This window comes from Elgaria multicarinata, chromosome 8 (genome assembly GCF_023053635.1).
Source record: "Elgaria multicarinata webbii isolate HBS135686 ecotype San Diego chromosome 8, rElgMul1.1.pri, whole genome shotgun sequence".
NCBI lineage: Eukaryota > Metazoa > Chordata > Lepidosauria > Squamata > Anguidae > Elgaria > Elgaria multicarinata.
In genome coordinates this window covers 73,245,949-73,273,208 of record NC_086178.1, presented here as the reverse complement: position 1 = coordinate 73,273,208, position 27,260 = coordinate 73,245,949, and the positions used below count along the sequence as shown (strand labels likewise).

General features: G+C 41.1%; 1 protein-coding gene across 1 annotated transcript in view; it reads left to right on the top strand.

Moving 5' to 3' along the window:
- CHST15 (carbohydrate sulfotransferase 15) overlaps positions 1 to 17,137 on the top strand; it is a 74,514-nt gene extending 57,377 nt beyond the window's left edge. The window contains exons 4-8 of the mRNA XM_063132779.1: positions 2,759 to 2,893; positions 6,517 to 6,673; positions 12,620 to 12,776; positions 13,684 to 13,831; positions 16,566 to 17,137. Of these exons, the coding sequence (XP_062988849.1) occupies positions 2,759 to 2,893; positions 6,517 to 6,673; positions 12,620 to 12,776; positions 13,684 to 13,831; positions 16,566 to 16,756 (788 nt within the window). The 3' untranslated portion in view covers positions 16,757 to 17,137. The remainder of the gene's footprint in view (positions 1 to 2,758; positions 2,894 to 6,516; positions 6,674 to 12,619; positions 12,777 to 13,683; positions 13,832 to 16,565) is intronic.
- Positions 17,138 to 27,260: the final 10,123 nt, after the last annotated feature.

Below are 27,260 nucleotides of genomic sequence, written 5' to 3'. Positions count from 1 at the left end.
AGTATGCCCTGTGGGCTCAGCTATAGTTTATGCTATAGATGGCTAGTAGGCTGAGGTTTATACTACATAGAAGAGTATTTTTGGAATGGGCGCAGATTCAATTGAGCAATTTCTTCTCTTTCTATCTTCAAACAAAGCACTAGAAGGAATACATAACTGAGCTTCATTTGTCAACAAAGGACTCTACAGAAGGTTTAAATCGGAAACCTAATTTTTCAGATTCAGCTCTTCTTTGGCATTGCTATTCAAGGGGTAGTGAACTACAGGAGAGTGAATTCTACTAAATTGGTATCACTGGATTCCTTATTAAGGCAATGGAGATAACTAATGCAAAAAAGTGAGCTGAGTTAACTTCAGTGGGATTTTATGTAGTAGGTGGGGTTTCCCCCCAAGTATTTTCCTCCTCAGTATCATGTTTGTCTCCTGTATGTGTTAGACTTCTACACTTTGCCCAATACATTATTTCTGCAATTATGTCAAATTAGGTAGAGTTTGTTAAAAATAATAATTGCTGCCATGTTTTCAGGCCAGACTTAAGGAATTGCTCTAGCAAATGGTATGAAAGCACCCAGATGTGGATCAATTTTTCAAGCAGAAAATGTACCTGGATGGGAAGTTGCCTGGGAACACTTCTGTATGTTGCTTTGACTATGGGGTGGAATGCAGGCATAACAGCAAGTCATTTGTAACAATATGTAAGGATCTCCACCAATCAGTTGTACCCATGCCATCTCCTGAAGGATAAGACAGTCACGCTTAAGGTTTCTTTCATATAGAGGGGAGCCATCATCCTCTGTAAAACAGACAAAGTTATTCATATGATGGAGCATAATTAAAAATATTTAAGTTGTTCTTATCTTACAGCATCAGTCATGTTAATGCTCAGGGTTTTTTCCTATGCTTTTCTTATGCAGAATTTCAAGTTATGATAAGCAACCTTGCATCAAACTGTACATATCTCTGGAATTTGGCTATTTATTTGGCTGTTTATTCTGATAGGGAACACTATGGAATTTCGGAGGAATTAATTAAAATTCAAGGAATGTTCTGTCTTGATACAACTTGGGTTCCTCACTCTGCCTGACCAGAGACCACTAAGCTGTTTTGTGATGTTCAGTGAAGATCATGCTGCACACCAAGGCCAAGAGGCCTCTGTACTTTGTGCTGGACAAATTAGGTTCTCTGGTTCACTCCTGCAAAGTTACCCAAAAAGGAAGAAAGCATGGAGAAACGAGTCCAAAGCATACAGGCGATACTATGCTCACATACAGGAGCGTTCAGACTTATTCTACAGGTTGCTTCCTTCTCAGTGTGCATTAGGTTGTTGTTGACCGGGGCTGGTTACAGGGAGCAGACAACTCCCCTGTTAAAACAGCTCCACTGGCTTCCAGTCTGTTTCCGGGCACAATTCAAAGTTCTGGTTATGACCTATAAAGCTCTATATGGTTTGGGTCCAGGTTATTTGAAAGAACGTATTCTCCCTTATGAGCCTGCCCGTGCTTTGAGATCTTCTGGAGAGGCTCTTCTTTCAGTCCCACCTTCTTCACAGGCACGCTTGGTGGGAACATGGGAGAGGGCCTTCTCGGTGGCTGCTCCGGTGCTCTGGAACTCTCTTCCTGGGGAAGCTAGGCTGGCTCCCTCCTTGATGGGCTTTCGGAAGCAGGCTAAAACTTTTTTGTTCAAGCAGGCCTCTGGAGAATAATCCACCCCTCCATCTAGGTTAATGTATTATAATTTTGTTGTGTATTTTTTAATTGTTTATGGTTTTGTTTCCCTCCCCACCCCATGTATATTTTAAACTTTGTAAGGCCGCCTTGAGGCCCAGCATTGGGCAAAAGGCGGGATACAAATAAATATAATAATAATAATAATAATAATAATAATAATAGGTGGTCCTTTTGTAATAACTCTAGCGCAAGTCCACGGTGTGCAGAAATCTCCAGATCCTAGTGTGCATGTGACTGTGTCCTTTGGTATGATTGGGAATAATCTAGTTTCAGCCAGAATCCACCGGGCTTCCTGGACTTCCTTCAGAATTCTCTTAGATGGATTCCTTGACTCTTTTTCAGAAGTCTTCTTAGTTCCGTACAATCTATTAATGGTTCCTCATTTCATTGATTCATTCCTTCAGTGACTCAGCTAGGCTGTGCTTTATGTAGGTGGTGCTAGGCAGGCTTTCCTTGGCTCATGGGTTCCCTAACGAAACAACCATCCTCCAGGAGGAGAAGTTTCCTTTTATTTAAATCTTCTAATAAAATATTTTATTGGATCTTCTTTGTGCTCTGTCTACTTTTGGGTTACAGGCTTGGTTCTATAAAGTAACCTTCATGCTAATTAGCACTCCGTTATTTAACTGGTTCTGCAGTCCTTTTGCTAAGGTTACACACTTTAGATACATCACTGAGCTTCCTCCCAAGGGGAAAACTTACCATATGGCAAGGCTTGTGATGAAACAACAATAATAATGTGCTCCCCTTTAATGTAAGTGTAAAAAAGAGATGCATTTACAAGCTTATGTGTAACAAACACACATTTATCTATCTCATCATACATACACATGATGATGTACATGTGGAATGCATCCAATGTTAATCATACTTACAGATCTAGTCAGACTACCATTGGATAGAACCCTTAATTAGCATTCATATTTATTTTGCATTCTTTAAACAGGCTCTTTCATTGTTTGAAAATGCAGATAGAACTCTCAAGTTTACAACTGTTGTTTACAGGTTTTCCTTTCTATTCTGGTTTTCAGGGATAATTCGTCTGAGAGATGGATTTCATGACCGTTACCCAGTGGAAGATTACCTAGATCTCTTTGACTTGGCTGCTCATCAGATTCAGAATGTGCTGCAGGGAGACAATGACAAGATGAACAACATCATCATTGGTACAGAAACTACTGTTTATGGGGTATATGTTGATGGTGCTAATCTTGCTGTATCAAGATCCTGCTGTATTTTAGTAATGTACAGTAAGCTAAATATGAGATAAGAAACATGTAAGACAGATGATATCATTTTATTGGAACAGCTTCTCCTGGCAAAACGGAATGCAGGCTTTTCAGCATCATTTAAATGGGTCTTCAACCACAAATGAAAAGTTGAAAAATTCTGTCTGAAAAGACTGTTATAAATCTTTCAATTTTGCACTTTATGTTTTTCAGTGTAACTAGCAGCTTTTAGGGTGCATGTTTAGACAAAAAAGAGTCCTACAACTCAAAGCATTTCCTAGCCAGACTTTGTTCTCTCTAAACAAGCATAGGATTGTACTTTTATTTGCTTATCTAGTAACTGTATTAGTTGCATTCCTTACTACCGTATTTCTTCGATTCTAAGACGCCATCGATTCTAAGGCGCACCCCATTTTTAGAGCTGCTTATTTGGAAAAAAGGCATCTTAGAATCAAAGAAATACTTCCCTCACCGCCCAGCCAACCTCTTCCCCCCCCACGCTTTCTTCTAATGGTTGTGTCCTTTTCTTTTTTCCCTCTGTGAGAGAAGAAACTGCCGTTTGTGCGGGAAGAAGGGGGGCGTTGAAACAAAGAGTAAACTTAACTCTTCAGTCCTGCTCTTTACTTGTCTGTGCACCAGGGGACGACGACACGCGAGTAAGTCCCATGGAAATCGATGGGACTTACGAATAAATTTGCCTAACAAAAAACCAGGCGCTTACCCAACCAGCTCCTCCTCGCTCGCATGGCTCGAGGCTGCTGCAGGAGCTTCCTCTTTTCCTCTTACCGTATTGCTTCGATTCTAAGACGCCATTGATTCTAAGACGCAGTCCATTTTTAGAGCTGCCTATTTAGGGAAAAAAGTGTGTCTTAGAATCGAAGAAATACGGTATATGGGACTCATGACAAGATGCAATCCATTTAAATGACTTCATATAAAATCATAAAATAACTACAAATAAATACGATAATAAAAACCCAGCATGCTCAGCAGAATCTGTTGAAATGCTTTGTAAACAAAAAAAAATCTTTAGTTGCCAGGGGAACCTAGACATGTTTCCTCACTATACATCCTATTCCACACTATCCAATATTTTTATTTATTTATTACATATCTATACCATGCAGTAGCCTAAGATCTCTGTATAACTAAATGGCAGAAGTTTTAAGTTTTCCTGGCATGGAGATGCAGCAATAAGGGAATCCTTCCTCACATGAATTTCTGCCAACTGTGCTGCTGTTAGAGGAATATGAAATGTAGTAAACATAGATATGGTACTTCATTTTGTTAGGTGTGAGAGATGGGATGGGTGGAGATTTTTTTTGCAGGAGGGCAGTGGTTTTCTTACTCACCTGAGATAAGAAGAAAGCTGAGGCTGTCATGTCCTAAGAGGGAGTCTCTGATGTGGTCTGACATATCCTGACTTTGTAAATCATAAGCTATTAGTACTGATTGTGTTGATGTGATCCAACAGGCCCACTGTTCTTTCCAAAATAATAATAATAATAGTGTGCCCCCAGCTATTTTTGTGGGTTGTTTGTACCAAGGACACATGCAGGCATACCTATGGTGTATATTATATTCAGAAATGTCTTCTGGGAAATATACTAATTCAGATTAATATTGTACACTTTGTCTTCTTTGGAGCAATTGCCTTCTGTTAGATATTTTCAGGGAATGAAAGTTTTGTTTAGAAACTGTTTATATTTGCTCTTCAAGAAACTGTTTATATTTGCTCTTCAAGTTTCCAGGGAAAACCCTGAATTAATATGCTTATTATATTAAAAAAAATCTTGTTAAAAAATACAATTTAGTCAAGAATGCTTGCAGAATATATGAAAATCAGAAATTCGCTTAGGGAGCAACGTTATTAAACTTCAGATGATTAAAAAGGGAAGATATAATTAAAACTATAAACATTCCTCTAACTTTATCAGGCAATGTAATTTTCCAGTCAAAAACATCTCTGAATCAAATTGTTATTAGGTTATAATTATGTTGCCAGATGAACCCATGGAAGTTTGGAAAGCACTACACAAGACACTACACTTGCTATTCCAGGCATTCTAGACAGGATTTATTTATGATGATTATTATGATAAATGCACCAGAATTTTTTATGAAAGCACAACATGGTTTTATTCCATTAATCTCAGGATAAGAACATTCTATAGCCATTCTCTAATGAAAGCCGGCATTTTAATCATATGTTATGTGCTTTTAGCTCGTATGAAAAATTGGTATCTTTGGTGCTGTTATGATTTGATATATAAATGCAGCAGTAGTTAATTTATCATGGGTTGAATATGGCTTCCTCCTCACAAACATTCATTCAGAATTCGGATGTGGTGGGGAGATGCTAAAACAGGTAGAGATGCCAAAACAGGTAGATATGCATCAAGAAGTGTATTTTTGGCTGCCATAGCCAAGACATTAGCATTTTAGGGAAGCTAATGGAAAGCTGAAAGTTTGGATAGTCGCAAGTTATTTTTAAGAATGGACTGCAAAACATAAGCTATGACCAAATAAGCATTGGGAATCCAAAACTCTGATGGAGCCTATGCTAACAAAAGCGATACAGTACATGAATCCAGCCCTCTGCCCATATGTGCACCCCGGAATCTAACTTCCCATGTGGTAGACCAGCCAACCCCTATGCTAGTTAGAGTAGACAGTACAAATTCTGTACAGAGGGTTGATGGGGGAAAGCCATTGGTGTTATACTGTAGTAACTCTTGTCTTCATACAGTCCTACGTGAGTGAAGGATCTGAGATGCTGATTGACCATCGTTATGTTTGGGAGATAGATAAGAGTAATTTTCATTGATATAGGCTGTTTCTACACCTGCCTTCTTTCCCGGGATCATCCCTATGCATCCAAATGACACAGAGGGGATCCTGGGAGCAGGCAGGGATGATCCCTCCATTTTCCTGGGATAATCCTTAGGTGTAGGAAGGGCCATAGTCTCTCCAAAGGATTAGAAAATGTAAAATATAGATTAAATTGGACACAGGTAAAGGAAGGGCAAAACTATGTTGTTTGTTAGCAAGTGTAACAAAATTTTAACTCTGTACAGAGGATATTGTAAGGGATTTGGCTCATTCATGGTGCATCAAGGCTAAGGGAGACTTTTCTAAAGCATAGTAATGAGAATGGTTTAATCCTATGCATGTTTATTTGAAACTAAGTCCTGTTGTGTTCAGTGGGGCTTACTCCAGCGTAAATGTGTTTAGGATTGAAGCCATATTCTTTAAAACGTAAAAATCTTTACACACGCGTGCACACACACACACGAGCACATAAACACACACACACCATTGTAATGTAAATTTGGTGCTAAAATTAAACACATTCTAAAATCCAACATTTTGGGGCTTTCATATAAAAGCCTTTAGGACAGACTATGTTAGTTACTATTTTGTGCAATAATAAATACCAAAATTTACAAAATTTACCTAGCACATTGCTTTATGTTCTGGTCCTGTAAAGCCTTTATAGCAATGCTCAGATCAAGATCTCTGGAATGAAGGATAACAATGCACAACTTTTGTTGTTTCAGGAGAGGCGAGTGCTTCCACAATGTGGGACAACAATGCTTGGATCTTCTTCTATGACAACAGTACAGAAGGGGAGCCTCCATTTTTAATACAGGACTTTATCCATGCCTTCCAGCCAAATGCAAAACTTATTGTTATGCTTAGGGATCCTGTTGAAAGGTTAGCACTCAATATTTACAAACTTTCAATGTATTTTATTGTTCTACTTTGTTCTCATTCTTACAGATAGTAGCTAACTTGCCCTGGGAATTTTGTAACTCATGGATATCATTCTCCTCCCCCCTCCCCCAATAAACACTGGCACTGGAATTTGTAGGGGAAGACATCATGAGGCAATTCCTTCCTTAGGGCTTTCTCAGATCAGGAAGTACAGGCAGCCTGGGAGGTTGCAGACCAATGCAGAGAAACAGAAAGAAAACACACACAGCACCCTCAGCTGCTCTACAATGATTAGGTAAGCTGAAAAACATCCCAAAAATACATTATAAAACACCCGGAGAATGAGGCAGTGAAAGGAAGACTTTTTCATGGAGCAAGAAAACTTTCAGGAAATTGGAAAACAGTTTTAGGCACTGCACTAGCTTTACCTCTTCCCTATAACTAGACACAACACTTCCACCCTCACACCGACATTGTGGTGAATGCAAAATAGGGGCCACCTACCAAAACAGCTTGTGCTGTTCCCACTTCCAGTAGCAACACCCCCCCAAAAAAAAACACTCCCCCCAAAAAAGAAAAGAAAGAAGCTTGCTAATAGTGAGCCATACTTGTGAGAAACTGTTTGGGAATTCCTCCTCTTCTTAGAGAAATTTGGTTAAATTGTCCCCACAATTTCTCTGCCCACAAATAGGGTGGAGAATTTCGAAAGGACATTTCTTCACAGCTCTAGTTCATGCTGCCTGATTGAGGAGGAGTGTCTAAGCAATCCAGGAGGTCACCAGCAAACAAAAGCTTAGGCCATGGCTAGACCTGGTGATATCCTGGTGATCGCCCTGGGATCATCCCTGTGCATCCCGGGAGCAGCGAGGGATGATCCCTCCCTTGGCCCAGGATATCGGCAAGCCCTTTCCCCCCTGCTTTTTCCACTGTCTCGGGATGATCCTGAGACCGTGGAATGTGTGGCCTGCCATCGCTGGTATGTCCCGACTCCTCTTGAGTAAACACGAGGAACCGGGCACGGAGCTCCTTTTCCTTTTTTTAAAAAAAAACCTAAAACGCGGCTGCGATGCCATGCGCCGCGTGTAGACGAGGGCGACGGTCTCATGATCATAAAATCGTGAGATCGTCACCCTCCAACCCCCTCATCTAGCCATGGCCTTAGTTTTACATCTGAAGGAGAATTCCTAGTTTGTTGCTCTCCTAAGAAACCAGAATCTGAAGCCAGGATTTTTTCTTAGCTTATGATTCCTGGCTTATTGGAAAGTGACAAATGAAGAATCCTGGTTTGGATATTAAACTACACTTTTGCTTGCTTGTGACTTCCTAGTTAATTTTGCCACTTCTGCTGGCTGGAGTAGCCAAGCAGGAGCATATACCAACATGCTTACTGTTTACTGATAAGCCAGAATTCTTTAGAATTCTGACTTCATTTTTGGAAAATCAATTTCAGTCCATTAGTAAATCCACAATGGACTGGAGAAATGATCTAGAACTGTTCTATCAACAGAGTCTGACACATACTGAAGTACAACATTTAGGAAAGGAGCCTCTAAAAGTCGGTTTAAATCAGTTAAGAGGTTTGGTAAAGGAGATCATACAATCCTATCTAAAGACAATTGTTCTGAACAGGTATCTCATTCCAAAGAAACTCTTAATTATAATAATCATATCTAGTTGGTTATAAGAGTGAGTCTATATTAGTCTTCTATGGTTTATACAGCAGTGAATTGGATAGCAAATGCGGATTTATTTATTTTTAAAAAAAATCTTTTGTAGCAGGACAAACTATTGTGGGACATATTGTGCAAGGATATGGTTCCAATCAAGCAAGTGATAATTTAACACCACCAATTCTGGTCTGCAAGCAGACCCTATTGCTTGCGGAACAGCAATTTAGGAATTCTGAGGCCAGCTGAAACAAGTGGAAATGCTAGTTTCTGGAAAGCGGCAGGTCCAGCGGAGCAGTAGTGGACATTTATGGACCGGAATTGTTGGCTAGCTGCACACGGATCAGAACTGGCAGGCAGCACTGCTAGCGGATGGGCAGCATTGGATTCTGCCCATAGTCAGAGAAATCCATTTAAAGTTGATCCTAAATACAAATTATGCTGACAATTGGGATGGATGGTGGATCCCAGTTTCTTGTGGAATCCCCATTGATATAAAGATAAGCAAATTATGGGCCGTCATGTGTTTAGTGTAATAGTTAAGTAGTGCTATTGTACAACAGTAATCTAATTGTGACTAGATTTAGTGTTTTATCCATATTTATTGTCACCAGGACACCCAATTTTTCTGTTTTGTTCTATATCTCAAGGGTTGGGAGAAATTTCCTGTTCTGTTTTAATTATAATCATAATTTTATTCTAATTTCTATGGGGGAAAGGCTATGGTTGAGAGGGGATAGAAAGCTGGCTTCCCTTTTACAAGATGAGACGTTAATTTCAAGGTAGAATTTCATACTCTACTTGTAGCAGATGATTTTGTATTCAATCCATAGAATAAGACACTATGGCCACAGCTAGACCTAAGGTTTTTCCTGGGATCATCCAGGGTTTGCCCCTGCCCGAGCACTGGATCCCCTGTGTGGAACCTAGGTGAACAGGTTTGACCCCTGGACGATGCAGGGATAAACCTTAGGTCTAGCTATGGCCTATGTCATTTATCTACATCTGTTTAGTATCAAGAACATTTGTTTTCCTTTCCCTTGCTATCTTAGGTTATAACGTTCCGGGATTTCCAATGTGGGGATGGGGAATTCATATGATATATTGGTTTTAAGAAAATTTATATGGCTGACACAAGCAGAGATGTGTATGCCCGTATAGGATTGCACTGTAAGAAGAGTAAGGATGTTTTGATGCTGCTATTTTATTAACGCTACAATCCCATACACATTATCCAGAAATAAGTCCCAATGAACTTTGTGGAGATTGCTTTTGAGTAGATATACATAGGACTGCACTGTTAATTGTGGTTGCTGTTTTCCCTCATGTTTTGATTGTTGCCCTTCTGTTTATAAACTCTTTCGGCTATAACTAGTTACAGAAAAGTGATATATCATCATCATCATTGTCATCATTGTTGGAAAGTTCTTGCACACATGGAAGCTTCCTGATTGGCACCATTCTTCTTAGTATTGCATGCACACCCAAGGAACGACTGGATCAATATAGTCATGTTAAAATTGGACATTTAATAACATAAAGCAAAAAACCAATCTTGTAAAGTTTATAATGTAAACAAAGAGAGGTCAGCAATTCTTAATGCTCCTGATTGGAAATGATCACTAGCTACATTTGAAAATGTTGACCTTGACCTATAAAAGAGCTTGAGTCCTGTATACCTATGATGTGGCACTGTGACACATAACTATGTATGCTCTCTTGACCCAGTTTCATATGAGTAGAATGTGCTCTTGTCCTTTGTGTCAACCTTTTCTTTTATGGTGTCTAGTCTGATCGTTATTGTTTTCATTCTTTGGTGATAGAAAGCTGCCTACAATCTAGAGAATGTAGTTAAATAATGTTGGCAAGGGAAAACCTTCCAAATGAAATAAACTGCTTATGTAAACCATTCTTCCAGCTCAGTTTCCCAGCCCCTTTTATCCAACCTACAGGTTGGCAAGAGCTGTTGGCTTGCAACAAACAATGTTACTTGAGATGGACACTGCACACTTCATCTGTCTTGTTTTAATAGTGCACCATTAGTGACCTGTACCTTTTTTATACACATACACTTTTGCTGGGAGTGTGGCAAAAAATATGTTTATATTAAAAAGAGCTGCATTTAATGAATCGGCTGGCTCCATCCTTCCTGTTTTTCTCACATCTTCCAGTTTCACAGCCAACTATTTCATGCACAGTAAAACAGGCAGCTGCCTGAGGCAGCAAAATACTATGCTCAGCCAAATATTTAGTGCCTGTTTATTGTCAGTGAACTATAAGATGGGAGTGGCACATTGCTCTGTTTTATTACTTCTACCTACATACAGTTCCTTCCATTCATAAGTCACAGAGCCATAGTAATAAGGAAGGCCACCTATCCCACCTTTGACTAGTCTGATATCTCTGCTACAATCTCTTTCCTTTCTTCCCATGATAATAAAAAGAGTGTTTCATCCTATGAAAGGAACAACAAACTCATTTTAAGGTAAAAGCAAAGCACTGCTGGAAGTCTATTTTAAGATGTTGTTTTCCTTAATATGCTCTTTTAATGAAAGCTGGCAACAAGCTGAATTTAATTGCATCAAAATTCCAAGATCAAATTATTGTTTTAAGTTTATGGTTACTCACTTAAAGAGAATCATTTTATATCCAAATAAATAGCTATTGCCATGTTTTATAAGCAAAATCCCTTTCTTGGGTATAGAACATTTTATTATTAGCTCTAGAGACAAAGAAGAAACAAAACATAGCTAAGATGTGATTCATTTATTGGATCAGTGGATTAAATCCAATGGTGCACAAGCAGACTCACTCATACAATGGGAGTTTCCAATCCTCTCCTTCCTCCTTCATGTGCCTCCCCATTTACTCCGGAGGGTACCCCAACACTCTGGAGCAGATTTGGAATGTGTGGTGTGTGTGTGTAGGGGAAGTTTAATCCACTAGTAGCATCTGTTCATCTGGTAGAAGGACACTATTAGATACAAAGCAGTGTTTGTAAACAGGAAGGGCAGGACACAAATTTTCTTCTGCAGGTAAATCTTTTAATGGAACCGTATTGGCCTAAGAGCAGAAATGCTATACTAGCCATTATGGAGAGACAAATATAGCTCCTTGCCAAAGAGACTACTTTAGAGAAAATTCTCTGTAGAATTGCCTGGCAAGAAAGAGCCAGATCTCAATGGTATTGTGCTTGGGGTGTAAAGTCTCTGATACTGATTGGCTCAACTTGGATGATTGGCTTGTAATTGGCTCAACTGAGCAAGTTTATGAACATAAACTTGGGGGTTGGACTCGATGGCCTAATGGGCCCCTTCCAACTCTACTATGATTCCACTGCTAAAAATAATTTTAAAAGTCAGAATGTTTGAAGCCTAGCTTTGTGAAGGAAAGGAAAATTGTCAATATGTCTGTGGTTCAAACTTTGCATGGATCCTAGGGACAGGTGTAGCTTTCTGGACCAGACACAGCTTGAGAAAGATGTTGCTGTAGAAGAGAATTAACAGTCAGAGGGACCAGAGGAAATGTGGTTCAATGAAGAGTCCAGGGTTGACAATAAAGGGGAGGAAGAGGGTCTTGAGGGCAGGGTTACAGGAAGTTTGAGGAAAGAGCAGAAAAGATGGGGAGTTGAAGAAATGAATGGCTAATGGAAAAGTAAGGATTATGTAAGTGGGCTTGAGATTGGTTTAATTGATGTGAAAGGTAGCAAAAGGTATGAGAATGAATAAGAGAATGAAGGAAGACAATATACAGGAAGCAATATGGAACCAAGAACTGTGTCCTGTGAGCCACTTACAGATAGAAGGGAATATGAAAATGATCAGTTAGGAAAGAGACTGAGAAGTAGTATCATTATAGCTCAGTAGTTTTATTACATCTGAATATTGCAGTATTTTCTTTTATCTTTTCCCTGTCTTTACAAAGAAAAGCAACAATGGTAGCAACAATGAGATGGTAGGAGATATGTGGGAAATGGATTTTGCAAGTGTGAGATGGATGAGGAATCTTTGCCAGTTATGTAACTCAGAACAGCCTGATAATTGGTCTTAGTTTTTTCTGACATGAGCCCTGCCTGAAAAGAACCTATGGCATCTGAGCCTTCAATGTTCTGCTGGAGAAAAGAAATATAAAATTAACTACAGTGTTTTCAACAGGTACTTACTATACAAATAGTGTTATTTTTCTTCTTCTCTGAACAGTACATTTCAATTTTCATTATGATGGCATGGCTTCATTTCGGCAACAAATTTCAGTTGTTCCTGTATTGTTTCATTCACAGATTATATTCTGATTATCTCTACTTTGCAAATGCTAACAAATCTGTAGAAGACTTCCATGAAAAAGTGTCTGAGTCATTGCATCTCTTTGAAAATTGCCTGGTAGATTACTCCCTGAGAGCCTGTGTGTACAACAACTCCCTCAACAATGCCATGTCGGTATGTACGTTTCGGTTTATGCTTGATCTTATGTTTAGATAATAGAATATGAAAGCAATGTAATTCCTTTTTCAGGGGTGAGGTTTGCATGTTATGGTCTTGTTGATTCAATTTGGCCATCACTAATTTATTCATCGTTTCTTGCTACCTCTTTGGCAGAAGAATCAGTGTGGATGTGGAAAATGACATCAATATAGTGAGAGTAGAAAGGATGCCTGGGAGGTCCATTGCAATGGGGTATAGCAGGACACTCACGAGGCTGGAGCAGCTCTTGCAGCAGGACTGCTGCCTAAGGTTGTGGAGGTAGCCTGTGCACTGCAGGACTATAGATTGCCAACATGGTGACCACTGCACACCTGCCTCTTCCTGCAATGGGAGCAGATTGCCTCCCAGCCTCAGGTGTCAGGGGGACATTGTGGCTGGCTATCCATGCCAGGCTCTCCGAGCATCTCATAGGAAGGGGCTGGAACTCCCCAAGTTCCTTTAATAAAGTTGTGGCCTGTTTAAGTCCATTCATGGTACTCTGTCTCTTTCTTCCTCAAACTGCAAGTTCAGTTGTAGTGTTTAACTTCTAAAGCAGAGCCGGGCAGCTTATGACCTTCCAGATGTTTTGGCTTACAGTTTCCATGACCCCTCACTATTGGCTATGCTGGCCACGGCTCTAAAGGAGGTGTCTTTTGTATGAAACAGTACTAAGAAAATATAAGCCATTATGTCTTGCCTCTTCTAAGACGTCATAAATATAAGTTAGTGTCATGAAGCGCAATGTTTAAGCGTTGGGCCAATAAGAATAGTTCCACTGAAGTAGAGAAGGACGTATAAAAATTGCATAATTAATGTGTTTTTGTGTTAATATTTCTTACATATGTAACACAAACTGTTTTTGTTTTATTTTTCATTCTTTTAGGTAAGGCTCCAGGTTGGTCTGTATGTTGTTTTTCTCCTGGATTGGCTGACAGTTTTTAATAAAGATCAAATATTAGTTCTCCGCTTGGAGGATCATGCATCCAATGTTAAGTTTACTATGCACATGGTGTTCCAGTTTCTGGATTTAGGTAGGAATTTTTCTGAGCTTTCTTAGTTAAGCACATCAATCACCTATTAAATCAAATTGCCATATATTTTCTAAGACTCCTTCTATATCCTCCTTCGTCTAGTACCATCGGTCCTAATGTTTATCCTTAGTGTGGCTATAAAGACACAGATGGTAACAAAGAAGGGTCAGAGAAATTTCACCATGGGAATGAATTGAGATTTGGCACATTTCTACAGAGCTTTAAATTTGGCCTTTTGGTCAATTCATTTGCCACCCATCAGTTAATTCAGCTTCAAAAATAGAGACATAAATGCTTCCATGGGTCTCATCATGTCTTACAAAAACTTTGTAAATCAGTTTTCTGGCTGCTCAATTTACTGGGACGCTTTGCCTGCTGCGCTTGTACAAGTTAGATATAATTTTCTGGCCTTTTAGTTAATCCAATAATATTAGAATTCACTATGTAATTAGTCGGGATATGCTCAGTATATATATCAAATCTAGCTTTCCAGATTTTTTAACCAGCAGGTATGCTATTTTAATGAAATTATAACCCACCTGATTACATCACCTTTAGGGACACTTCATGTATGTTTCCCTAAACAGAAAACAACTTGCGGTCATATTTATGAAAACTGCATGTACAATGTAATAAGTGACAAAGACACAGATTTATTTTTTATTTATTACATTTCGACACCGCCCAATAGCAAAAGCTCTATGTGTGGTTTGCAGCAATTACAACCATAAAATATAACATAAAATGCATTATAAAAGTTTAAAACCACAGTATAAAATAGAAGTAAAAGCCAAAATAAAACCTAGCTGCAAGACAAGACAGTAACAGATTTAAGCAGAAACTGAAAGACTAAAATGTTTGAGAAAGTAAAGGCGTCTTAATTTTTTTAATTTTTCTTATGTTTATTTCACTAAAGATTCTTACTTTTACTCGAGTTACAGAGTGGTTATCACAAGTTATGGCTACACACTTTCCCCCCTTCTACATGGGAGCAAACTTAGTGATATCTATATCTATATTTAGTGATATCTATATGACCTTCTGTGAATCAGACTTTTGCAGGTTGTGTAGCGTCTACACTGTAGACTCTACAGTATAGACAGACTTAACATGGGCTGTTATACTGAAGATGAACTTTTAGGTGATAAGAAATGCCCTTCCACCCTCCCCTCACAAAGCTTAATGTGGTGTGAGACCAATTTCAATAGTAAATTGGAATCAATTTTGAATGTTTTGCTGGACCTCTGTGCATGAGTGAAATATTAACTGACATCAGGTGACTCTAACACAAAGGACTAAGTATTCAGAAATAAGGAAAAATAATTGCTACCCAAGAATGTGCATTCGTGATTCTTTTATACTGTCATAAATATAATAACTGCTACTTATTATACAAAATGACTCATACTTGGGAAAAATTATATTGTGTATTAAATGCAATAAAGTTTATAATATTTAAAAGCCATCTAAATATCTAAATTTATGAATCCATGGGGAGTAGGATTCTGGAAAAGAAGGTTTTCTACTCTGATCCAGCACCAGCAGGGCTCCTCTTGACACATATATTTATTTAGAATAGTTTTCATACTACAACTTGTAGGTGGAATAGGAAGCCCATGCTTCCTGTTCTCCTTGCTTTTTTGTCAAGCAGAGCTCACACAACTTCTCTTGCAGTGAGATGCCTAAGTTGCTCCAGCAACTTTACGTCCATACTCCACATAAAGTTAAATACACGGAAGCAATTAGGGCAAAATCCAATGCCACATGAGCAGATAGTCCTCCCCTCCCCTCTTCTCCTTCCCTTCCCCTCTCCTTTTCACCTCTTCCCCTCCCCCTTTCTCCTCTCCTTCCCTTCCTCTCCTCCTTCCTTTCCTCATTACCTGCACCCCACCCTCCCAATATCTTGTCCATAAGGTCCTCCAACCCTCTAGGGCAATTTTTGAGGGCATGTGGGAAGTTGTCAGAATTTCTCTCTTCCCTTTAACAAAGATGGAAGATAGTTAATTGCATACGACCTGAAATGTGCATGCTTTTTCTTTCTTAAACAGCATTCGTGGAAAAGGATGTAAGCAGGATCAGAATTATGGGGAAGAGGTGATTAATCCTTTCCTCATAGCCTGTCGTCCCACCTAAAATCACCGCCCCTCTTCAAAGCTACTACAAGCCCCAACAATGGAAGTTTCCATTACAAGCTTCCCTCCTGGGTGTAATAGCCTAGGGGTGATTTTTTTTGGCAGGCCACAACATGCAGGGAAAGGGTTAAATCCACTCCATACATGCTACACAGTCCTGTTACTGCTTCTCCACCCACCCACCCCCAAAGGTTCTATTTAAGGACAAAAATCATGTATGTTAAATGTTTACACACATTTACCATTGTGTTTAAACATAATTGAATGGGAGCAGGTGTGAGTTCTACTTCAGAGATGGCAAACAAGAACAAGCCACCCACACTTACAGTTTGAACCACAAGCTGCAATATTCTAAACTGTATTTGTACCTTTAATCAGGGTGACCATTTGGAGAGGAGGACAGGGCTCCTGTATCTTAACAGTTGCATAGAAAAGGGAATTTCAGCAGGTGTCATTTGTATGCATGCAGCACCTGGTGACATCCAACCCTTCATTGCAACAGTTAAAGCTGCAGGAGCCCTGCCCTCTTTTGCATCTGGTCAATGCATTTATTTTTATTTATTTATTTATGTATTCAGGTTTTTTGGTTTTTCCCCCCACAGGTGCCCTAACTGAAAAACAAGAAGCTCTAATTACCAAGAGTCCTGCATCAAACACTAGAAGACCTGAAGATCGTAATCTAGGTCCTATGTTACCGCTCACAAAGGAAATTCTACGAGATTTCTATCAGCCTTTCAACAAAAAACTGGCTCAAGTTCTTTCTGATGAAGCTTTTTTATGGAAAAAACCCTGATCTGTTCATTTCTGTGCCACAAATGCAGTGCTGAGAGAAATTTTTATTTTTAAAAAATCCTGTTTTCAGGTGCAAGTAATTACCCATTATGAAGTCCCAAGAAAGCCTATTGCAGTTAAATCTTTCTCCCCGTGGTTAGCATACAATATATCAAAGGAACTATATCAGAAGAACCTAAAATCTCCATGATTATCAATCTCTTCTGCAATTTTTTTCTTCCTCTGCAAAAGAACAGTGTGCAAATAGCTTTGGTATGAATCAATCTTACATTCTCTGGTTATGGTTTCAAAATATAATTTTTATGCTATTGCAGTACAGAAATTATCACTAGTCACCTAAAAATGCACATTCTTTCTCATTTTTAATATATGTCTTGCATTCTTTGGAAACTATTCAAAATAGCTTTTTAACCATTAAAAGTTAATTGATTTTAATCCAGAAGTTGGCTTTTTATTTCAACAAACTCTTCACTATGCAATCCCTTCATTTATAATAAACCTATTAAATCTGCCTCAACTGTACAACTTGAAACAGAAAAGGAAAACCAAGTGACTTGTTAATGGATTATTGTGTTTTATTAGGCCCAAAGCAGAATTAAGCCTTTCACTGTAACAGCAATATAAGGAAGAATTTTCTCAAGGATGATTTACTTTAAAATATTAATCCATCACATCCCTCCATAGGTATCTAAGATGGAAATAAATTGTTTCATTTCATAGGAAAGAAATATTTGAAGATCTTTTGACCAAGCTCTCTCTAAAGCTTCTGCATGTTTTACCAGGAAACCATGATTTAGGGGAGAATGTTCCGGCTTTGCTACCTGCCAATGACAAAATAACTCTGCCATGCTGTCAGGCCTTTTCAGGGCTATCACACACAGTTCCCCTTTGGTTACTGTTCTTGTCTGTCACAGACATAGGCTGTATTCAGATTGATGAATAGGCGTCTTCAGTTGCTTGTCTACAGCTACTCTGAAGCTAATCTCACTGGCCCAGTTCACATGAGAAGGCACCTTGGGTGAATTTCCCCCTAGGGTTTCTCATTATAGCTTCAGCCGCCATTTTGAATATTTAGGCCATGCCATGGCTTTTCTTTACATGTAAACCCAGCAAGGGTGAGCTGTTGAGGTGGTAAAAACAGCCTATGATTCTGGGTGGCTTGTCAAGCACCCCAATAACCCACCCTTGCCCAAGTTATGCGACCCAAGTTATGCGCCCCCCTGCCATGATGACATCAGTTAGAACCAGCACGGCCAGTGGGCAGGGATTATGGGAGTTGTAATACAAACATCTGGAGGCACCAGGTTGAGAGGCTGCTAAGTGAAGAAGCTGCTCTGTTCATGCAGGCCCTAATGAGAGTATAGTCTGCCTGGTGATGTTTTAGTTATAGATCCAATGAAGAGGGGAGCAAGCAGCTCTTTCCTCCAGCTGTTCCTTGCAGAGTACTCACTTGGCTCTGCAAGGGATGGGAAAGGGTGATCCCAGGAGGGAATGATTCCCAGCTGCTGCTTGTTTTCCAGCAGCACTAGAAATACTAACACACTACAGGGGTTTCATGTCCCCAAGGCCACAGAGAACTGAAGGCCTAGCAAATTACACCTCAGTCACAAGCAGTATACACATAACAGTTCTTTAGGTAGAAGAGATGAATAACTTGCTTCCAAAAATATATTGATTCCAAAACAGAAAGGGAATAAAAACTCCAGCATATCAAAGCTGAAAGCAAGCTGATGCAGAAGATCAATGTTTGCTTACACACAAAGAGCCTGCACAGGCACAGATAAAAGATCGAGTCTTGTGGCACCTTAAAAGGCTAACCAATTTATTCTGGCATCAACTTCCACGGACACTGTCCACTTCATCAGATGAGACCATGAAAGCTTGTGCCAGAATAAACTGGTTAGTCTTTAAAGTACTGCAAGACCTTTTGTTTTTTGCTTTTTGCTGCAACTGCCTAACTTGGCTACCCATCTGGAAATTGATAAAAGTACACCATCATGCACTGCTAAAAGCAAAACAACTAGAAGAATCTCAAAGGCAAACATCACTGCAGTACTCTTGAGGGGATTAGGATGGTTTGAGTTTATCATCACAGACCTTTCTTCTTCATCTATAAAGCTAGATGGGGAACTTATGTACACACACCCAAATTATGCACATGTACCCACCCACCCATAATGGCACCCTCTAGCCCAATTTGTGACATATTTTCCACACCACCACCACTGAGCAATGTTGAAGAGGATTAGAGACAGGGAGATTCAATGCATCATGAGCCCAGTGAACAGCAGTTCCTAATTATACATCATTATTAAGCACAGGAATGCAGAATTCTCATAGTGAATAGGGATATGCTCCGTTTCTAATCGGACCGGCGAATTAGAAGCGGAGCGGGGTGCTTCGCCTCCCCTTAAAGCGGAGGCGAAGAGAATTGGGGGGGCGGCGGAGCGTTGCGAAGAGGATCGAGGTGAAGGCGGATCCTTCGCCTCGATCTGGAGCTCCACAAGAAAGGTAAGTGGGGTTTACCAGGCCCTGCCGCTGTCACTGTCACCCATGCGGCAACAGTGGCAGGGCCCGGTAACCCCCCCTCCCTCCCTCCTCTCCCTTACCTGCGTCTGTCCACGGTCCCTCAGCTTCTTCAATTGAGCCCGCGGCTCAACCAGGAAGTCTAGGCCGCACTTGCGGCCTAGACTTCCTGGTTAAGCCACGGGCTCAATTGAAGCTGAGGGACCGCGGACGGACGCAGGTAAGGCCCCCCTCCCCCTTGGTCCCTTACCGGGCTCTGCCGCCGTTGCTGCACGGGCGGTGGTGGTGGCGGGGCCCGGTAAACCCCCCTCCCTCCTCTCCCTTACCTGTGTCCATCTGCGGTCCCTCGGCTTCTTCAATAGAGCCCGCGGCTCAACCAGGAAGTCTAGGCAGCACTTGCGGCCCAGACTTCCTGGTTGAGCCACGGGCTCAATTGAAGAAGCCGAGGGACCGCAGACGGACGCAGGTAAGGCCCCCTCCCCCTTGGTCCCTTACCGGGCTCTGCAGGTAAGGGAGAGGAGGGAGGGGGGCCTTACCTGGCGCCACTCCCCTCCACTGCGGAGCTCCGATTCGGAGCCAGGGCTCCACAGCGAAGAGGAGCGGACTATGGGCGGAGCGGGGGGTCCGTGCACACCCCTAATGGTGAATATATTATCTATACCATTTCTTACTTGGAAATAAGTGTTTATGACTTCTGTGGGACTGACTTGAATGCATATTTACTTGGGAATATAGTGTAATAAAACAAGTGAAATTCATATAATTATTATTTTATAAATTTAGTATCTTTCTGTAAAAAAGAAAAGACACCCAAGTCAGTGTGCAGTCAAACCAACAACAATAATAGTAATAAAATTAATAGCACAGGAAATGAGAAATAGTAGCAAGAAAAATGTTTCCACTAGTCCTAAATAAAGTTCTGAAGTAGTAGTAGTAGAAGGAGGAGGAGGAAGAGGTTTTAAAACAGACTGTCTGATAATAAGTAGTGATGTTAACAGGTAGACTTCCTTAGGGAGCCACTACTCAAAGAGATGATATCTGAAGCAAGAAGAGTTGTCCACAGGATCTTTAAAAACCTCCCTTAAAGTTGCAGTCCTAGACATAGGCCAGATCTACACCTTGTGTCAAATCATTATGAACGTGGAATGAAAAGCAGGAAATAACACTATCAGGAACCAGAAGGTTCAAACATATAAGACCGACTCTGGCGTGCTTTCATTGGCTGTCTGTACGTTTCTGAGACCAATTCAAGGTGCTGCTTTTAACCTATAAAGCCTTACATGGCTTGGGAACACAATACCTGACAGAACATTTCTCCCGACATGAACCTACCCATACACTTATGCTCAACATCTAAAGTCCTCCTCCGGGTGCCTGCTCCGAGAGAAGCTCAGAGAATGGCAACAAGGGAGAGGGCCTTTTCAGTGGTGGCCCCCGAATTATGGAATGATCCTAATCAAGCTTGCCTGACCCCAACATTGGGTGCCAAGTCAAGACTTTTCTCCCAGGCATTTAACAGCATATGTTGAGTTTTTTAACTGACCCCTGGATAGTTGGTATGTAGACTGTTTTTATGCTTTTAAATTTTGTAAATTGGTTTTTAAATGTTCAGTGTTTTTAATCTTTGTAAACCGCCCAGAGAGCTTTGGCTATGGGGTGGTATATAGATGATGATGATGATGATGATGATGATGATGATGATAATAATAATAATAGTGAATTTTGATCCAACAGTTCTCAGTGGACTTCAATACCACTATAAAGCAGTAGTGTAGATCTAGCCCTATTTATTTATTTATCTATTTATTTATTTATTACATTTCTATACCGCCCAATAGCTGGAGCTCTCTGGGTGGTTCTGAGGAGACATGCAAAGAATTGTGCTGTAAACTGTCTATCCAGTGATGATTCTTTAGTACTTCTTTTCTGTTCCAAAATCATCTTGTTCCCACATGCCTTGCATTTTTCACCCTACTGTTCTCAAGATAGACGTAATCTATAGGGCATTGCAATCTGATTTGGACTGGACTGGAACAGTAAAACAAAAACAACGTAGTTGTGCAACATTATCATCCAGAATGCCCCCAACAGACTTGAAATGGCACTTTGGCTTAAATACGAGGGTTACTTGCATCAAGGTTTTGATCTGTTGCCAAGCTGCTGGTCTCCTAATTTCATAATTAAAAAACAAAAAATAATTATGTTGTATCTTTTAATTCTGCTATTTCCCCTTCAATTACAGGAATCAAAACAAAGGCAAAGGTATGGTCTTTTCAAAGTTTTTAAGGAAAGGGTGGTTTTCAAAACCAACTTTGACCTCTTATTTGATGCTATCATGTAAGAGCAGGAAATATGCTTTCAGCAAAGCTTCTTGTCATAAATAGATAGTTGGAAGAAGAAGATACACAGCCTAATGATAACAAAAAACAAAACAAAAAACAGTCTTGTATCAAGATAAACAGACTTCTATATTTACGAAGAAAACAAGACATTGTTGCTCGTTTATCTCCAGTGCTTGGACATGACTTTCTTCAACCTAATAATCTCAATACAAACAAAGAAGTTGCTTCAACTTTGGAGCTGTCATCCTGCCAGGAATTAATCAAGTTTTCCAACTGAGCCAGATGTATTTCTGTGTATAAGGAGACAAGAGATGGGCAAACAAGCAATTTTCACAATCGCCTCGATTCCCCAAAAGCCAATTTAGAGCCCGTTTGTCTCATTTCCTGCGTTCGTTTGCACACTTTTGAAATTTCAGTTGAATGGGGAAAGTGCACATTTTGGATTGGGAAAAATGCACAATTCAAAATGGGCATACAAAAATGCTCACTTTCCGTAAAGTGTAAGAATGTTCATTTTTTTGAAAGTGCACATATTTTCAAGCGCAAATGCACATTTGGGAATCTGTGAGCATTTTCGAAGTGCACGCTCTCCTGTTCATGTTCAGGGTTGTAATTAGGGGTGTGCACGGACCCCCCGCTCCGCTTCTCTCCCAGATCTGTGATTTGCAGATCGGCCCGCTCCACCCCGCCCCTGCTCTGCCTATATCCGCTCCGCTCCGCTCGGAGCTCCGGATCCGGATCGGAGCTCCGTTTCCCCCCATAGGCTTGCATTAAGCTAAAAAAGTATACAACTTTTTTTCTGTGAAAGTTAGAAATCTCAAGTTTGGCACCATGACACCTCATGGGGGTATACACATGCACGCCAAGTTTCAAGGCAATCCCATCATCCCCTGATTTTTGGGGAATTTATGAAAATCGGGCACCCCATTCACACCCCTTTCCATAGCTCCGTTAATTTGCACGTTAGAAACCCCAAATTCACCACCATGAAAGCTTATCCAGGGATACATATGCACGCTGAGACTCAAGGCAGTCTCATCATCCCCTGATTTTTGGGGAATTTAGGAAAATCGGGCACCCCATTCACACCCCTTTCCATAGCTCCGTCAACTTGCACGTTAGAAACCTCAAACTCACCACCATGAAAGCTTATCCAGGGATACATACGCACGCCGAGACTCAAGGCAGTCCCATCATCCCCTGATTTTTAGGGAACTTAGGAAAATCCAACACCCCATTCACACCCCTTTCCATAGCTCCGTCAATTTGCACGTTAGAAACCTCAAACTCACCACCATGAAAGCTTATCCAGGGATACACGCACGCCAAGACTCAAGGCAGTCCCATCATCCCCTGATTTTTGGCGGGGCTTAAACCTGCAGACATCTCAATGGGGCCATTTCAAAGGAAATCCCAACATGCCATGAATTGGGGAGTAGAGATCAACCTAAATGAATCTTCTTCCACACTTGAAAAATGGATTTGGAACTTCCAAAACTCTAAGTGAGCGCAGGAAGGACTTCTCCCCTGAGTCAAAGCCAGACACACACAACATCCCTGCGAGGAGGGAGGGAAGGCACAAGGCAGGCAGGCAGCAGACATTTCTGGGGGCATAAGGAAGTGAGCCAAGGATAAGCCAGTAATGCATATAAAATGGAATAAATAAATAAACAAAGGAGGGGTGGAATTAAAAGCAGCAGTGTTGCTGAATAAACAACAACAAGAACTTTTAAAAAAAGGCTATATCTGTCTTTTACCAGCAATAGGGGGACATGCCCAGGGGAGGGGGAAGCAGCTGCCAGTTCAACTCATGAAAGCCATTGCTTCACCAACAGCTCTGAGGAGTAAACGCTCACTTCAACTCATGATAGGCATTGCTCCACCGGGTTACTCTCTTTGGAAGGCTCTGATGGCCTTCCAAGTACAGGAGAGAGTGGGGGCACGTCCACATGGGATGCCCTAGGGGAGCTTATCCCCTTGCACCACATCTTTTCAGTTGTTCCTCAAAGTTAGGGTGGGTAGCAGTGCTCTCTTATTATTGGCTTAGTATATGATTTCAGGTTGTGTTTGTGCATTTGGTGGGGCTACTGTTTTAAAAAACACTGGGAAAAGTCCGTTCAGATTAAGAAAGAGAAGTTTCCCAGAATCCCAAGTTACCCATTTTGCCTATCCCCTCCTCCAACTTTGGGATCATGTGATCATGACCGGGAGTTGACTCTGCCCCTCAGCCCTTTGAAAAAGGTATTTTTCCCGCCAATTTTTTAAAAAATTCTAGCGCGCGACCCGCACGACGCAGAGAGGTGAGAGTAGTCTCAAAATGACCCCCATCCACGACTGTCTGAGCACAAGAATTTTCAGAACGATAGCTTCAAAAACAACACAGTTATCCCCGATTCTTTTCCGCAATGCAATCCTATGGGCAAAATGTTTCAAGATGGCGATCGGAGCGGTCCGCCTGAAAGATAAGCTCCGAAAAATGGTCGCTTCTCTTCGCCTTGCTTCTAGGGGTCCGCGGTCCGCTTCTACTCCGCCTCTGGGCAAGGCTGAGCAGGCCAATTCTCTCCTGCTTCTGTGCTTCTAATCGGAGCGGAGCACATGCCTAGTTGTAATCATGGCACATTTGCATGAATTGCAAACATTAACAAAAATCTCATACATCCCTACAGGAATCAGTAAATTCTTTGCTGGAAAGCGATGTACATCCGATACCTCTTGCAGATTGAACACTGGCGTATGTTTAATGTGAAACCAATGCACTTCCCCTGATAAATGTGGTTTCCAACGCAGCAACAGAAAAAAGGCTTATGCTGTGCTGCCACCTTGTGTTCACCATGGAGAATGCTTTTCTTTGCGGAGAACGTATAATTAAAGGAGATCTGTATTATTATTTTGAACACTTTCCCTATTTCTGACTTATTTCTATCCAGCATGGACCTGTAGGGTGGAAAGGAAGTTAGGGTATGTTTGAAACCACTCTTGTGCAAATCAGTATCAAGTTATAGAAATCTGGACTCTACAATCCGAATACTTCTTCACTTTTTGCTACTGCATTACCGCCAGGAGTACTGAAAATTGGCATGCACTGATTTCTGGTATCGTTTCATGGTTCACATTAGCTTATTCTAATTAGTCTGTTCCATTGTTTGAATATACACATAGTTTGTGAAAGAGGTCTGTTATAGATGTTGGAGAATAAGTACAGATTATTCTTTAACAAGCTGAGCTGAACTTCCTTCTAACGGAGATAGTTTTTATTTTTTAACCCATCAACCCCACCCACAGTGAAAGTTCAGGTCAAAAACGGGAGAGAGGAAACTGAACTTCTTAAATCACCATGGTCCTGACCCAAATTGGACCTGCGTGTGCTTATACTAAAGTAAATAAGCATAATATGTAGTTTGGCCCTCAGGAGACTTTCCCCACCCCCTGAGAAAATGTCTCTAATTTTTCGCTGTCACATGCCCCTTTCCAGAAAAAGAATGCCACATTGCAGAATTTTCTCTGAATATTCAGAGAAATGACAAAACTATGTTAAGAACATAAGACGTGACTTGCAGGATCAGACCAAACTGTATAATATTAGAACCTGGGGTCATCCTGTGAAGCTGACTGGTGGGAGATTCAGGACAGATAAAAGGAGGTTCTTCTTCACGCGGTGTAGTTAAACTACGGAATTCGCTTCCAGAAGATGTGGTGATGGCCACCTGCTTGGATGGCTTTAAAAGGGTATGGGATAAATTCCTGGAGAAGGCCACCAATGGCTACTTGTCCTGATGGCTCTATGCTATCTCCAGTATCAGAAACAATATACCTTTGTATACCAGTTAATGGGGAACATGGGCAGAGAGCTGTTGCACCCTGTCCTGCTTGAGACTCTCCTGTAGGTATCTGGCTGACCACTGTGTGAGCAGAATGCTGAACTGCATGGACCTTGGTCTGATCCAGCATGGCTCTTCTTATGTTCTTACGTTCGCCTTGTCCAAATGCCAGAGAAAGGTTTCAGCACTGCTGTGTGGCCTTGTACTTTTGAGCTAAGATTTAATTAGAAGTAGTTTGGAAGGCTTTGGGCCTATTCGGCTTCCGGAATGTTAGAATCTGTGTGAGTTGATCTCTGTCAGCGTTCTCAGAGCAGGGATGGTGGAGTTTCCCTACTCCCTGCAGCCACCTGCTTGTCTTAGCCTTTGCAGAGAAGCTGACTGTGAGAACTTGACAGAGAAAGGGTGGGGGTTTGCGGAAGGATCACCCAGATTGAGCAGTGATGCCTTGTTTGGACAGGGGCATTGCTTTAAGGCCAAACGTCCCTGTCTGTCAAGAGGTCTAGAAGAGACCTACGCCTCCCCTTTTTAAGCTGTTGCAAAGGCAAGGAGTGTTTGCTAGGAAATCTGCTTTGCATTCCTGGAAAACCTCCCTGTTTAGATCCATTATTGTCTGAGACTCTGGGGGCACTTGGCACATGCTCCCTCCGAGGTGGAACTTTGGATTACTAAGAACTTGCCATGAAAAGTGCTGGGAGGCTTTTCATAGACTTGAACTCTCATTTGCTCTGGATTGTGTGTCTTTGTTTGTCATCAGCTCAGTGCACCGAGAGACTGGGCTTGATCAGTGATTGTGGAACCTCCTTTCCTCTGTCTATACTGAAGTGGTCAGGAGTTGCTCCTGCAAAAGGGGTGGCACAGAATTCCTCACATCTGAGGGTTCGTCTTTCCCCATGATCTTGTTTAAGCCATAACCATGTTGCCTTTGAATTACCAACATATGATCCGTGGTTGGACTAGCTCTCTTGGGGTGGTTTTCTTAGGCCTTTTAAGAATATGCTTCTTTAATTGCCTGAGGGATCATGTGAGGAATCATCCCCCTCCCGTGTCTGGGTTTGGATTGATCTTCCCTTGTGTTCTGAACCCTGGAGATGGTAACGGGGAAACCACATTAGTGTAGTGATTAGCTTTTGACTGTCCTGGAATTTCTTGGATCCTATAGCTGCTGACCATCACCTATATGATTTCTGAAGTGAGTAACCATTAAGCTTTTGCTGTAGGATTTTCTGCAATAAAGCTCACTGATTTGGGTGTCCCATGTCAGTTTGCCAGAATGTGTGTTTGCATAGAATATACATACCCATTGAAATCAATGGGGCTTAAATTAATCATGACTATGGCCTTAGCTAGACCTAAGGATTATCCCAGGCAAATGGAGGGGTCGTCCCTGCCTGCTCCCGGGATCCCCTATGTGTCGTTTGGATGAAAGAGGGGACAGAGGCTTAATTTTTTTAAAAAACCGCTTATCTTTCGGGGCGCACGTGGCCCCTTTAAGACGCTGCAGGGCTTCCCTCGTCCCTACGCGTCGCCCCGCCTCCCTGCCGGCTTATCCCGGCAGGTCTAGCTCAGAGTCACCGGAAGAAGGAGGTTTACTTCAGAGCTAATGAAGAACGTTCTAAAGAAGAGTGTGCCCGGGTAAAACGATAGAAGAAAAGGTATTTCGATTGACTGGGCTCAAGTTGCATTTTGTAACATAGCAAGGGAGGACGCAACAATGCACTTAAACAACGGTGTAATGAATAGTGTAGATCCTGCCCAGGATAAAACCACACAACAGAAATTGATAAAGATTAAAATACGGAATTAAAACAGCAAAGTTTAA